This window comes from Mobula hypostoma, chromosome 1 (assembly GCF_963921235.1).
Source record: "Mobula hypostoma chromosome 1, sMobHyp1.1, whole genome shotgun sequence".
Classification (NCBI taxonomy): Eukaryota; Metazoa; Chordata; class Chondrichthyes; order Myliobatiformes; family Myliobatidae; genus Mobula; species Mobula hypostoma.
In genome coordinates this window covers 125828761-125843844 of record NC_086097.1, presented here as the reverse complement: position 1 = coordinate 125843844, position 15084 = coordinate 125828761, and the positions used below count along the sequence as shown (strand labels likewise).

Sequence of the window (15084 nt, the reverse complement as noted above, 5' to 3'; positions counted from 1 at the left end):
CAAATTTCACGACACATGCTGGTGATAATAAATCTGATTCTAATTCTTGTGGATCTGCATCAACTAGAAAGTAACATTGCTGCTTTTGAAACATTGGATTTGATACAGCATTGACAAGATGGTGATGTTATCTAGTTGCAGTACATGGTACAGGAGAATGGGCTAGTGACAAGCCAGTTTTTAAATGTGCATAGTGAATTCCTAAGTAAGTGCAAAGAATCTGAAAGCATTTCTTTCCTCACAGCATAGGTTTGGGTGGTATGTATCAGAATCAGGTTTAATATTACTGACATATATCATGAAATATGTTTTGCAGCAACACTCACAAAACGCTGGAGGAACTCAGCAGGTCGGACAGCATCCGTGGAAATGATCAGTCAACGTTCTGGCCCGAAACGTTGACTGATCATTTCCACGGATGCTGCCCGACCTGCTGAGTTCCTCCCAACGTGTTGTGAGTGTTGCTTTGACCCCAGCATCTGCAGAGTATTTTATGTTTTGCAGCAGCAGTACAGTGCAATACATAAAAAATACATCACAATAAGAAATATATATTAAAAAATTAAATAATTAGTGCAGAAAGAAAGCAAAAAAGTGAGTTAGTGTTAATGGGTTAAGCTTTTGTTCAGAAATCTGATGGTAAAGGGGAAGAAGCTGCTTCTAAAACTTCAGTGTGTGTGTGTCTTCAGACTTGTGTACAGTGTCTTTAAAAAGTATTCACTCCTCCGTGGAAGTTTTCATGTTTTATTGTTTTACAACATTGAATCACAGTGGATTTAATTTGGCTTTTTTGACACTGATCAATAGAAAAAGACCCTCAAATAAGAGAAAATCTGCAGATGCTGGAAATCCGAACAGCTCACGCAAAATACTGAAGGAACTCATCAGGCCAGGCAGCATCTATGGAAAAAAGTATAGTCGACGTTTCGAGCCGAAACCCTTCAACTCCTTCATGTCAAAGTGAAAACAGATCTCTACAAAGTGATCTAAATTAATTACAAATATAAAACCTAAAATAATTGATTACATGAGCATTCAAACCCCTCTAATATGACATACCAAATCATCACTGGTACAGCCAATTGGTTTTAGAAGTCATCTAATTAGTAAAATGGAGATTTGCTTTTTGAGACTTGTGAAGAGTCAAGGTGTTTCAATGGATTGTAGTAAAAATACACCTGTATCTGTAAGGTCCAACTGCTGGTGAGTCAGTATCCTGGCAAAAACTACACCATGAAGAGAAAAGAACACTCCAAGCAACCCTTGGATTTATTGAAAAGCACAAGTCGTGAGGTGGATACAAGAAGATTTCCAAATCACTGAATATCACTTGGAGTTCAATCATTAGGAAATGGAAAGAATATGGCACAGCTGTAAATCTGCATAGAGCAGGCTGCCCTCAAAAACTGAGTGACTGTGCAAGAAGGGGACTAGTGAGGGAGGCCACCAAGAGACCTATGACAACTTTGGAGGAGTTACAAGCCTCCATGGCTGAAATGGGAGAGGTTGCACATACAACTGCTGCTCTGGTGCTTCACCAGTCACACCTTTATGTGAGAGTGGCAAAGAAAATGCTACTGTTTAGAAAAAAACTCACGTGAAATCTTGGCTAGAGTATGCCAGAAGGCAAGTGAGAAACTCTGAAGTCAGCTGGAAGAGGATTCTATGGTCTGGTGAAATCAAAATTGAGCCTTTTGGCCATCAGACTAAATTCTATGTTACACAGCACATCCAAAACACACCAACTGTACCATGAAGCATGGTGGTGTCTGCACCATACTTCATTGCAGCAGGCACTGGAAGGCTTGTGAAGGTAGAGGATAAATTAAATGCTGCAAAATACAGGGAAATCCTGGAGAAAAACCTGATGCAGTCTGCAAGAGAACTGTGACTTGGGAGAAGATTTGTTTTCCATCAAGACAATTACCCCAAGCATAAAGACAAAGCTACATAGGAATGGTTTAAACACAAGTTAATGTCCTGGAGTGGCCAAGTCAGTCCAGACCTCAATCCGATTGAACGTTTGTGACTGGACTTGAAAAGGACTGTTCACGCATGATCCCTGTGCTATCTGACAGAACTTAAGCAGTTTTGTAAAGAAGAATAGGGAAAAATTGCAGTGTTCAGATGTGCAAAGCTGATAGAGACCTATCCACTTAGATTCAAGGCTGAATTGCTGTGAAAGGTGCATATACTAAATACTGACTTGAAGGGGGTGAATACTTATCCAATCAATTATTTGGTGTTTTATATTTGTAATTAATTTAGAACACTTTGTAGAGATCTGTTTTCACTTTGACATGGAAGAGTCTTTTTGTATTGATTAGTGTCAAAAAAAAGCTAATTAAATCCACTGTTATTCAATGTTGTAAAATACTTTTTACCAATACTTTTTATAGACACTCTATCTCCTCTCTGGTAGTAATAAAAGAGCAGATCTTGGGAGTTGGGAGTTCTTAATGGTGGAAGTCACCTTTTTGAGGCATCACCTTTTGAAGATGTTTTCGATGCTAGGGAGGCTAGTACCTGTGATGGAGCTGGCTGAGTTTGCAACCCACTGCAGCTTGTAAATTAATCCACTAAATTTTGTGAGGAATTGCCTTCAGTTTTGCAATGACTGCTTATGTATCTTGTTTATTTCATTCTGTAGAATCTACTATAGATTTTTTGTACTCCTATTTAAAAAAAACTAATAATCTAGGGACAGTTCAAGAAGCAAACATGAACCATTGTTCCTTAGTCATGGCAGTGCTGGATAAATTACATTATCAGTTTCTAATAGGGGATGATGCTAATGAGTTGTATTTTAAATGTATTGTCAATTGTAAGTCAGAATCTGATTTATTGTTTATCTTGTGCATTTTCAGGGATGCTAGAGGAATGACACCTTTTATGCTTGCTGTTGGTGGGAGAGCTTATCCAGCTGCAATTACTATTCTGGAAACAGCTCAGAAAATAGCCAAAGGTAACTATTGTTTGAGGAGAATATCCATGCTGTATCTCTCTATAACTCTATGAATAATGAAATAGTGATTGAATTCATTGTCAAGTTATGACATAGTGGTTTGCGGTCTTTTCCCATGTAAAGGCTTAATCCCCACAAGTGGTTGTGAAGCATTTTCTAGAACATGGCTTGAATCCCCAGTGTGAACAGAAATAACAATATTCCTAAACAAGAGATTCTGCAGATGCTGGAAATCCAAAGTAACAAAGTATGCTGGAGGAGCTCAGCAGGGTCAGTATTCCCATTGAGGCTAAAATTGAGGCCTTGATGTTGGGCTTTTCTGGACAGGAAACCTTTCCAAAGATTAGTTGAATTATGAATTGGTATTAGATTTGAGGATTGTAATGCAGACCTCCCCCTCTTTCCACCCCCCCCCCCATTTCTGCTTTTATGGACAAAATCTTTGAAACATTTTCATGGCAAAGTTGCAGCAGCTCGATGATTTCTTAGTATCCTGGAAATTAAGCTGTTCAGTTATACGCAGGTGGATAAATGTTGAATAGCTACTGTTGAACCACAAGAATCCTGTTTGGAGCTTTCTATTAGCTTTTCAGAGAATCTGATTTTCCAAGTGCATTATAAGTGATTCTGAAACAAAAAAAAGTGCCAGAAATGTCAAACCAGAGACACAAGGAATTCTAGCTGACAGAATAGTGAAAATTACCAAGCTTTTTTTAACCTATGAGCCTATGAGCTTTCAGATGATTTAACTTGGTCCCCAGATATGTAAATATGGTAAACTACTCTCTGCCCAACTAACAAGAATGCTATCACAATCATTTTGAAGACCCTTTATAAAAGGTATAATGATTGGAGTGTCCAAACGTCAACTGGGGGAATTATTAGCCATGAGTGTTCTTCTTAATTCTCTTGAAGCCCATCAATTAAGTTTTTTTGGCTATCTTATTTTAAGGAGATTATTTGTTTTACTGTAGCTAGTTGAAAGGTATCAGAAATCTGGGTACATGATATCTGCTTGACCACATGATGATTCAGAATAAAATGGTCACTCTGGTTTTTATCAGATAGTTCTGATACTTTATTTAGTTGGCTGTCAAGGTGACAAGTTAAGCCATTCGTCTATTTAATATGTTCTGGAATTTGGTTTCAACTTTTCAATGTGCCTTATTTTGCATCTATAATTAGTGGCCAGTTTGTTATGTACACCTCGTTAATGCAAATATCTAATCACTGATCAAGTGGCAGCAATGCAATGCATAAAAGCATGCAGGCATGGTCAAGAGGTTCATCTGTAATTCAGATCAAATATTAGAATGGGGAAGAAATGTGATCTAAACGATTGACCATAAAATGATCATTGATGCCAGATAGGATGGTTGAGTATCTGAGACACTGCTGATCTCCTGGGATTTTCACATACAGCAGTCTCTTAGAGTTCATTGAGAATGGTAGGAGGAAAAAAAAAATCATCCTGTGAGTGGCAATTCTGTGGATGAAAACACCTTGCTAATGAGAGAGGTCAGTGGAGAAAGACCAGACTGGTTTAAGTTGACAGGAAGAAGATAGTAACTCAAATAACCACGTTTTACAACTGTGGTGTGCAGAATAACATCTCTGAATGCACAACACATTGAATCTTGCAATGAATGGGCTATACAACAGAATACCATGAACATACACTTAGTGCCCACTTTTTTAGGTACAAGGGGTCTCTAATAAAGTGGCCACTGAGTGTATCTCCAGGTTATAATTCTTGATGTCTGAATGCTCCCAGTGAATTGACTCTATAATTTTTCACCTTTAGGTGATGTCTCTGGTGAAAAGGAGGAGGATATATTTATGGGCATGATTTGCCCACCAGGTACAAATCCAGATGACTCCCCATTATATGTTCTGTGCTGCAATGACACTTGCAGTTTTACCTGGACTGGAGCAGAGCACATTAACCAGGTACTTTTTATGAAGGGAAATCCAGTTTATATCAATAGAGGTGTGTGCCGCTTAATGTCCATTTGGACAACGCCCAATCGCATATACGTCCGTAGTCAGGATCGGCGAACGTGACGTTGCGGACATAACCAATCTCGTGTATCGCACATCTCTTGAGTGTAGTAGCGTTATCTCTCTCTTTAATTTTCTTTCAAAAATATTACCGTAAAGGCATCAAGCCTTCCATACGTAGGATATTCGACCTGAAACTCTTCCAGTGGAACACTGTGAGGAAGTTGAGAACAGTGATGTGGATAATCCTGATCATCTTTGATAAATTGTGTGTGATATAGGCTAAGAAAGTGTTTAGATTAAAGTTTAAAAAGTGGAAAAAATTAAAAAGGTTAAAATGAAATAAAAAATTATAGTGTATGTATTATAGTGTACAGTATGCAGTTCTAGTGTAAGTTCTTGGCTATTTAGTCAATACAAGTACACTACAGCACTCCATATAGGTTTGCTAAGTATATGATATGGTGTTCGCACAACGTCCAAATCACATAACGTCCGATTTCACAGAAAGTATCGTGGACATTAAGCAACACATACCTGTATAACAAATTAAAATCAAAGTTTCCAGAAGCTTAAGCTGTTAGTCAACAAAGTACTATATACTTTGTGCATTTAGTTGTACTGCTCACAACCAAGGTATCCCATTCTGCTTTATTACCTTGTTTCTTTACATGCCTAATTGGTGCTATAGGAGATATTTTTGTTAAACTTAGATGCTCACGGACTTTTTTGCACTTTCTTAATTGTGAAGGCTCTTTCTTAATTAATCTTCCTCCCGCATGGCAAACTTTATTTTATAGTCACTGCATGAAGATTTATTTTGGATCTATAGCCCCCCAGAAGTCTGGTCATCAAGCTGTGGTCTTTTGTATATCTCCCTATTTAAATCTTGGTCTTTTAAGGCCCTCACCTCTGGAATTCTCACCAAATATTTTTCTGTGCTGCTTTAAGATTTGGCTAGCATATTTGACCAAGCATTAATGCCCCTTTCTACCTACCCCAATTCATCCTCTTGGTATGGTATCAGTTTTTCCTGATCTATTCTCCTGTGACAGTCTTTCTAAGAAATGCACATTAATATTGGAATGCTAAAAATATCCAAAGTAAAGCCTGATTTATACTTCTGCGTCAACTCGTCGCTGTGAGTACTGCGTCGCCTCAAAGCTGACGCGGAACCCTATGCGAGAGCCTGCGTTGCTGCGACGCACACCTCTCCCAAAATGTAACCACGCGTCGCGGCAACTCAGAACGCAACAGCTGTGATTGGTCCGCTTGATAGCATCGCGTGATGTCCTATGCTGCAATAGCTTCCCATTGGACGACTGAAGGGCAGGGAAGGAACTCTGGCTGCAATGCTTTCCATAAAGCTTTACAGACCTCTGAAATTATGTTGGACACATTTCGCTTTTATGAAAAAAGACGCTCGCTTCTGGTTTGCCCTGAGAAAGACTACCATGACCATGAAGCCTTGTGCGGGCAGGTGTGTGCGCATGCGTGACGTGCGTGAATTGCAGAGCGACGCAGACACACCAACGCACAAGTGTAAATGCTCACAACGTGCATAAGTCACTTGCGTAGGTTATGGCATCGAGTTAACGCAGAAGTATAAATCAGGCTTAAGCTTTGAACTGCTGCACAGTTCATACTTATTTCCCCTGGCTGATGTCTAGAAACTAAGGTTATAATCTCAAAATAGAGGTCAACAATTTGAACAGAGAGAAAGTAGAAACAGAAAGAAATTCTCTTCCTCAAGGGTTGTATATGCTGTCCTTTGTCCAAGAGGGATGGGTGATTCCATTACTGATATGTTCTAGTTAGAGATCAGTATATTTGGGTAGGAGCAGAATCAAGACATATGGGGAAAGGTAGGAAAGTGATTGAAGATAAAAGATTAGCCATAATTTCAACAAATAGCAGAGCGGCCATGAGGGGCCAAATGATAATGGCTGATGCTGTACTTTAATTTCACTTTTTTTTTAAATCAACTCCATTGGTGCCCAGACATTAGTTAATCAGAATGTGCTCAAACTCTTAGAATCCCCAGCCCTCTGGCATGCAGAATTCCTGAGATTTATAAACATTTTATTTCAATCCTGAATGTATGATGGTTCTATTTCCTGACTCACTGGCTAGAGGAAAGAACTTCACCATCAATACCTTTTTGGAATGTTTTCTATTTCAGTGTAATCATCTCTGTTCTAAACTCCAGTAAAAATAAACAAGTTAGCAAGTTTCTCCTCAAATGATAACCCCACCCCCCCCTTCCCTTTACCCTATCCCTTTCACAGGAATCAGTTTAAAGAAAATGTATTGTGCCTCTCCCAGAATGGTGTATTCTTCAATGAGTGAAGAGGCGTAAACTAAGTACTATAAGGTTTGGACTCCAAAACTTTTTTTAAAATTTGGGTTTTATGAGCACTACTGGGAAGGCCACAAACTGTTCATCCTAGTTTTACTTGGCAGGTGGCTGAGCTTTCTCCAGAGTGCTACATTTAGCGGAAAGTTGCAGGATTTATACTTTGGAAAAAGGAGAAAAGGTGACTGTTTTGAAGTTGACATGCATTTAACAAGTAGAAAATCCTACAGCACCATTCACAGAAATACTTGCTTTTAGTTCATCTCCCTTGCAATATAAAGTTACATATACCGCTTGTCTTAAAAAGTCCCTGCTCTACTACTACTTGAATTTCTGTATTTAATCAATCAGATTTTTACAGCCTTAAAATTCAGTTAACTAACTAAAGTGTTACTTAATTAACAAACTAACGTTAGTTAGGGGTAACACAGTAATGTAGTGGCTAGTGGAATTGCTATACAGCACCAACCAATGGTTGTGGTTCTTTCCTCGCGCTGTCTGTAAGGAGTTTCTGCATTCTCCCTGTGACGGCATGGGTTTTCCTCCAGGTGCGTTGATTTCCTCTCCTATTCCAAAGTCGCATGGGTTAGGGCGAAGTCAACCATTGTGAGCTGCCCCAATTCAATCCTCGCTAACTCGATTTGATGCAAACAAGGCATTTCACTATGGTTTGATGTACATGTGACAAATAAAGCTAATCTTTATCTTTATAGTTTCTATTTATGAAAATTAATAACTTCAATGTGCTGTTTTAGTGTATAGTGTTTGATGTTCTATGCCATGGATTTGATATTTTTTAAATATCGCACTGGTCCATTATCACTCATTATGACTTGAATGCACTAATGTTTTGTGATATATTTTGTGCAGGATATTTTTGAATGTCGAACTTGTGGATTGTTGGAGTCTCTCTGTTGCTGTACAGAATGTGCAAGAGTATGTCACAAAGGGCATGATTGCAAGTGAGTAACTAGACCATTTGTATGGGGGATATGAAAGCACTTTTCAGTACACCTGTTAAGTTTCAGTCTCTAATGTGAACAAGATAACATCTAACAATGACAAAGAATTTAGACGTGGCTCTGTTATCCAATGACACGGTATGTTTAGTTGCCATTCCCACTTTTAATTTGGTCTTTGGCTGTTGTATCAATAGTTCTGACCAGCCAACTTTCTTGCTAATTGGGTGCAGTGTTAGTTAATGCACTCTTCTAGGACTTAAAATAATTAATTTTATGCTTAACTCCTTCAGGTTGAAAAGGACTTCCCCTACTGCATACTGTGATTGCTGGGAAAAGTGCAAGTGTAAAACACTGATTGCAGGACAGAAGTCTGCACGTCTTGATTTGCTGTATAGGCTCCTCACCACCACCAATCTTGTAACTTTGCCAAATAGCAGGCAAGTATCTAGAATGACAGAGTTCTGCAAAAAGCAACTGTACGTGGCAGTTCTATTTATGACAGGATATGAAGATTTACTATATGCTGATAACTTTATATAATAGCCATCCAAAGCTTGTGAAGCTTAATCATTTTCATAATTAAGATTTATGTTTGAGAAACTTGGAACCATCTGAAGTATGAATTGTATTTTCTCAGAACATAGTGGGAGTGAAAAAGGTGAATGCTGAAAATCTGATATGGAAGTCAGCACAACATTGGGCTGAAGGGCATATGCTGTGGTGTGATGTTTTATGGTTCTATGGTATTTAAGGAACTCTTGGATAGGCACATGAATCCTTGAAGAAAAAAGAGGCCTTTGTAGGAGGATCTTGGAGACCTACGTAGATTGATCATAAGGGTAGGTTCCAGGGTTGGCACAACATTGTGGGCCAATGGTCCTGTGTTGTAAAGTTCTATATAAAACAGAAAATGATAGAATCACTCAGCAATCAACCAACGTCAGAGGAGAGAGCTGGATCCAACCTTGTCAAGTCCCTATCAGAAGTGGAATGGGGAGGGGAGAAAGTAAGTTAAGTTGCAGAGAAAGGAAACAGTGGAAGGATGGAGAATGTTTATGAAAATGTATAGATAAATTTGTGACGATAACAATTAAAAACTGGCAGTTTGAGACAAAAATTAAGCAAACTGAAACAGTTGGGGGGGGAGGGAGAGAAAATTAAAAAGGGAATCAAGGTTCATGTATCCTAAAATGCCCAGATGATAATGAGATGCTGTTCCTTCCACCTTTTGGCATTGTTGGAATAAGGCAAACTACTGAAGACTGATCAGGATGGGAGTAGGCAGAGAATTGAAGTGACAGGATTGTCCCAGCAATCAGAATAGAAAAGTTCCATAAAACCATCACCCATTCTGTTTTGCATCCCAACATGAGAAGATCATGTCACGAATGCTTTAAAAGTTTGCTAAGTAAAAAGAAGTTCAAGGAAATGAAATTTCTGTTAATTTCTTTCCCTTCCCCTCTCTCCTTATCCGTTCCCCATTCTGGCTCCCCTCTTACCCCTTCTTTTCATCTGCTTATCACCTTCCTGTGGTGCTCTTCCTTCTTCCCTTTCTCCCATCAGATTCCTCCTTCAACCCCTTTTCTGTCTATCACCTCCAGGACTCTTGCTTCATCCACCCTCCCCAATCCACCTACCTTCACCCTCACCAGGCTTCACTTGTCACCTGCCATTTTGAACCCCTTCCCTTCCCCCTACCTTATTCTGGCTTCTTCCCCCTTCCCTTTCAGTCCTGTTGAAATGTCTTTGCCCAAAACATCAACTGTTTATTCCTCTCCATAGATGTTGTCTGACCTGCTGAGTTCCTCTGGCATTTTATGTGTGTTGCAAGGGAATTGATCCTTCATCTGGAAAGATTGTTTGTGTCCTTGGGTGCTGGAAATCAAAGTAGGAAAGATAGGTATTATATCTCTTGGTTGCATGGGGTAATGCTAGAAGAAGGTGAATTGAAATAGAGATAGAAGAGTGAATCAGAGTATCTGCAAGGGAACAGTACCTTTTGAATGCTGAGGGGAGGGTGTCTGGTATGGAATCCCTTTGGAGTTGGTGAAAATTATGTCAGCTTATTGCATTTGTATTGACTTCAACAGTTTCATGATCTTTGTCAGTTTCTACCTACTCTCACTTTCATTTATTCTACACCTGACTTTCCTCTTGACATCTTTCTCTCTCTGAACAAAAATTAGATACCAATATCTGTTGTAAGCTCCCTGACTCCCAGAGCTTTTCCTCAACTGCACCACCTCCCACACCATTCCACTCTTGGGTTTTCTCCACCTCTCAGAACTGTTCTGATGATTTGCCTTTCACACCAGTGGCATTAACATGTTTTCCTCTTACCTTGAACAATGTTTTTCCTTGTACCATAGTTTGCAAGGCTCCCAGCCATGTTAATAGTTTTCTCATTTCTGTTCTCAGTCCCCTTCCTCCCAACCAGAACATTGATAGAGCTCCTTTTGTGCCTGCCTTCTAATCCATTCGATAAAACTTCTGCCATTTCTAAAGGGATTCATTCAGCAGTCAACCAACATTCTGAAGGGACTGTTCCCTCACAACTCGCTCTTCTTTTACAACCAACTGCCCCCCTACTCACAGCATTTTACCATGTAACATCTAGCCTTTGCTTCTTTCCATTGTTAATGGACGGAACGATCTTACCAGGAAAAGCAGATGGTTCTTGAACTTCCTCCAATTTAGTGTATTATATACAGCTCTCCCTAATGTGATCTCTTGATCCCTTTGTTTATTGAGTGGAGATGTTCTACAAAGATGATGATGAACTTACAGCTGTCTGTCATTTTAGTTCTTTGTTCTACTCCATTGGTCTGTGGCATTCATTGGCCATTTACAATGCCAAATGTAGGCTTGTAGGACAGTGCCTCATCTTCAATCTGGTTATTTTTAAGCTCTCAGATTTTTTAGGAGAATCACTTCATTTTATTTGTATTGAAGTTTTTGTGTTTTCTGTTTCACCTGGTAGTTTTAAAAATAATTTTGACAACAGAGATATAGTGGCAGGGTAGAGTAGTAATTAGCATAATGGTTTACAGCATCTGCAACCTGGGTTCAGTCCCTGTCACTTTCTGTAAGGAGTACACACGTTCTTCCCATGACCGCGTGGGTTTCCTCCCACATTCCAAAGATGAATGGGTTAGTAAGTTAATGGGTCACACGGGTGTAATTGGGCAGCGCAGGCTTGTTGAGCTGAAAGGTTCCGTTACCGTGTTTTATCTCTGAGTAAAGCTGTGTTACCACAAGCCTTTCCTCTGTTCTTCCATATTCTGCAAGCTTGCTCTTTTTTAACTTCCCCATTTCTGGTAAAGGGTCTCCCTATTAATCCTGCTATTCCTGCATACTATCTTTTGCTTTTCCGTGGTCAGCTAAAATGAGGTCTCAGCATTAACTTTTCTAAATTAATCACACTTGCTTTGGGGGGAAAATGTATATGAACTTGTGCAGAGGTTGGTGTTTATTCTGAAGTTTCATCCAGTGTTGTGAAGCTCCAAATAGAGTCCAGTAGTAGCAACTGACTTGCTAGAAGTTAATTCTTACAGCAAGAAAATCCTCTCTCAAAGTTCCACATCAATTTTTATTTCTGTTTTCTCTGAGAACAATAGTATCGGGCTCAGCATAGGAATCAAAAAAGATAGCGCAGTCAGGCTTTTTTTTGTTTGGCTTGGGGAAATAGTGACAGCATCCTTTGGAACTTACTGTTTCTAACTATCATAACAAAACCAAGTTTTTGACCTGCTGAAATAGTTGCTGACTTCTAATATCACTGGTGTAAGCTCTGTAACTATCAGAATTCTAGTGCCGTCACAATATTTTAAAATGTGCTTGATTCTGGAATGAAAAACACAAAATTACTGGAAACGGACAAGGAGTATCAAATCTCACAAACATAGTTAGGTTAAATACAAAGAATGTCATAGTTTTGGAGTGAGTGCACTATCTTCCTTTAAAAATATAGTTTTTCATAATATAAGAATATATAAATACTTAAATTTAAGACTGTAAAGGGAATGCAAAAATAGGAAGTAAAACTGACCTTTTAATCCTGTGCAACACATACAAAATGCATTTTGTGTATGCTGTTCAGGATTTCCAGTGTTAGCAGAATCGTTTGTTTTTAACTCAATCTTGTAAAGTGTATCACTGTTACTTTGTCGCCAGTTTTTGTCTTGGTGCACTGAAATATTTCTGCTACTTGTCATACAAATTCCTTTCTCAATTCAAAATTTCATCAGTGTTAAAATCTTTACAGGGGTGAACATCTGCTGTTGTTTTTAGTGCAGACTGTAGCTAGGCAAACTGTCGAGCATTGTCAGTATCGTCCACCACGAATAAGAGAGGATAGAAACCGGAAGACTGCAAATGTTGAAGGTCAGTATAACTTTTGAAGAATGCTTTTAGGATTAAAGTGCAGAATTGTGAGACATCCACTGCACTTTGAGAGCTGGTTGTAGTGTGTGTAAAATTATCCAGGTTGTATTAAAAGTTAGTCAATTAAAATGTAATGTACGTTTTGAGAATTCCTTTTACATTTGTTTTGTGCTTCTAGATGTCACTTTGACACAAAGGGATTAGTTATCATTTATGTAGATTATCAGAAGAAAATAGAAGGGATTTTAAAGCATAAGGCAGCACCCAATGTTAAGACTTAATGTGACTAAGTATGAGTGAGTGTGATGATTGATTCAGCTTATGTCACTCACTTGGCCATGTCCACCCCCACATTATTCCCACAGCTGCACTAATTGTTTGCTGCCTCATTGAATTCTAGGGGTTGCTGCCACAGCAGTCCTGTGAAGTGGAGTTCTACGAGAGCAATGACCCAGGCTCAGGTGGCAAAGGATATTTTAAAAAGTCTAAATTTGTTTTGAAATTACAAACATTGGGCCTGAGCACATCAGATCCGGCCCACACTTTGAAGTTGCCTTACACATTAGCTTATCAACTGTGTTCACCCTTCGTGGCTGTATGAAAGCCAACATCTTGAGGTTTGCAGCAACCAGGCATTTTCATAGTTTTCAAATATCTCTCCCAAGCTAGAGCAATTCGTATCAGTTTAAAGAAATTTGTGAATTTAGTTATTTTATCAACTGCCATCATTTCATTAAAACAATTTTTGGGGTTGGGGTGGGGAGAGAAGATCACCTTCATTTAACTGTTAGGTGGAAACTGGTGAATAAAGCTATAGTGGTTGCAGCAGTGCATTCAGTTCTGATGTCATGTGCACACTGCCTCTAGCCAGCATTTTCTGTTGATGCATTGGCTATCCATCAATGTGAATAAATACATTTATAAAAGTTTTTCTGGGGGGGATAGTTATCTGCACTTGTCTTTTCAATCCAGGTCAGTAACCCTGTCAGATCATTGGGATTGCACATCAGAAGTGACTTGCATAAAGCTGAGAGTCTAGAGGAAGGGATCTAGCCATTTGGCTCGAATAACTAAGCTCACTGCTGAGTCAGTCTTGTGGTGAAATAGAAAACTGAATGTGCCATCATTTGATTTCCAGCATGTTCCTGACATCTGTGCTATATTACACTGGTCTAGAAGTCAACAATGGCAAGCACTGAACTGGCAGAAGTTTTTAAATCTTATTATGCTTTGCAGTATTCAACATTTTAAGCACAAAAACTCTTAAAGAACTTGTAAACTATTGTGACTATTGAACGAAGCAACATTTATATTCCTTTATTCTCATTTGGGAGATATTGTCACTTCAGAGTCTAGTGCTAGTATATTTAGCAAGAAATAATCAAATTACATGCAAAATAAATAATCCTTCTCCATCTATGTAATACAATTGGGCGGTGCTGTCTGCAGTAAACCCAGTCAGTGGGTATGCAGCAGGAAGCTGTTTCTGTTTGCCTTCCACTGGCCCCTGTGTGTTACAATACTTAAAATGTGACATGAATGGGGGGCGGGGTCATCTGCCAGAAATGATTAAGTCTGCAAAGGTGAGAATGTGTGTGGTTTCCACTGCATCACTATCTACCACCACAACTTAATCCCGAATACTTAATTTTGAAAGGATGTTCAATTCCCTTTTCTTAGTGAGTGCACAGTCTTTGTTGCCACGTAGAATTTACATGTATAATAACATAATACCTATGACCTGTTAAAACAAATATTGACTATATTAGAATAATTAGTACAGTTGACAAAAATACTTCAGCGTCTCAGATTATGGAAGGTGGGAGCCACAGAGATAAGTGAAAGTCAAGTGGGCCACGAGAAGGAAAAGGTTGAGAACCATTGCACTAGCACTAGATTTTGCTAATTTCCAAGTTCTTTAAGGGTTTTTGTTTTAAACGTTGAATATTGCAAAGCATAAAGGATGGATAAAACTTCTTGCCAGAGCTAAGCACATGTTAAAGGCATTTGTTACAAACTTGCTTGGAGGTGTGTTTTAAAAACAAAATCTTAGTGCCAGTTCTGTGCTAAGCTTGAGATACTGACATTTGCGACAAACTAAAAGCAAAATCTGAGTGGATTCTCAGCCCAAGACATCAGCTGCTTTTCCCCCTCCGTAGATGCTGCCTGTCTTGCTGAGTTCCTCCAACATTTTGTGTGTGGTGATCCTAGTGGAAGTTGGAAGTCATCTTGTTTGGAATCACTCCTGCAGTTGTGTGTTTCTTGCAGGTGTTGGTCCCCTGTATTTTAATCTGTGGTCATGTCTGTTCCATACTAAAATGTTCTTGGATGAACACATGATAGAATTAAGAAACTGTAAAATGTTATTTTCTGTTAAAAATGCTTTAGTGGAAAAAATAGGTAATTTAAAATATGGT

General features: G+C 38.9%; 1 protein-coding gene across 5 annotated transcripts in view; it reads left to right on the top strand.

The window, feature by feature from the left end:
* Positions 1 to 15084, top strand: part of ubr5 (ubiquitin protein ligase E3 component n-recognin 5) — a 198213-nt gene that overhangs the window by 120496 nt on the left and 62633 nt on the right. For all 5 annotated transcript variants that reach the window (XM_063055485.1, XM_063055476.1, XM_063055469.1 and 2 more), the window contains 5 exons: positions 2868 to 2965; positions 4770 to 4915; positions 8193 to 8284; positions 8575 to 8721; positions 12549 to 12667. In XM_063055485.1, coding sequence (XP_062911555.1) covers positions 2868 to 2965; positions 4770 to 4915; positions 8193 to 8284; positions 8575 to 8721; positions 12549 to 12667 — 602 coding nt within the window. The remainder of the gene's footprint in view (positions 1 to 2867; positions 2966 to 4769; positions 4916 to 8192; positions 8285 to 8574; positions 8722 to 12548; positions 12668 to 15084) is intronic.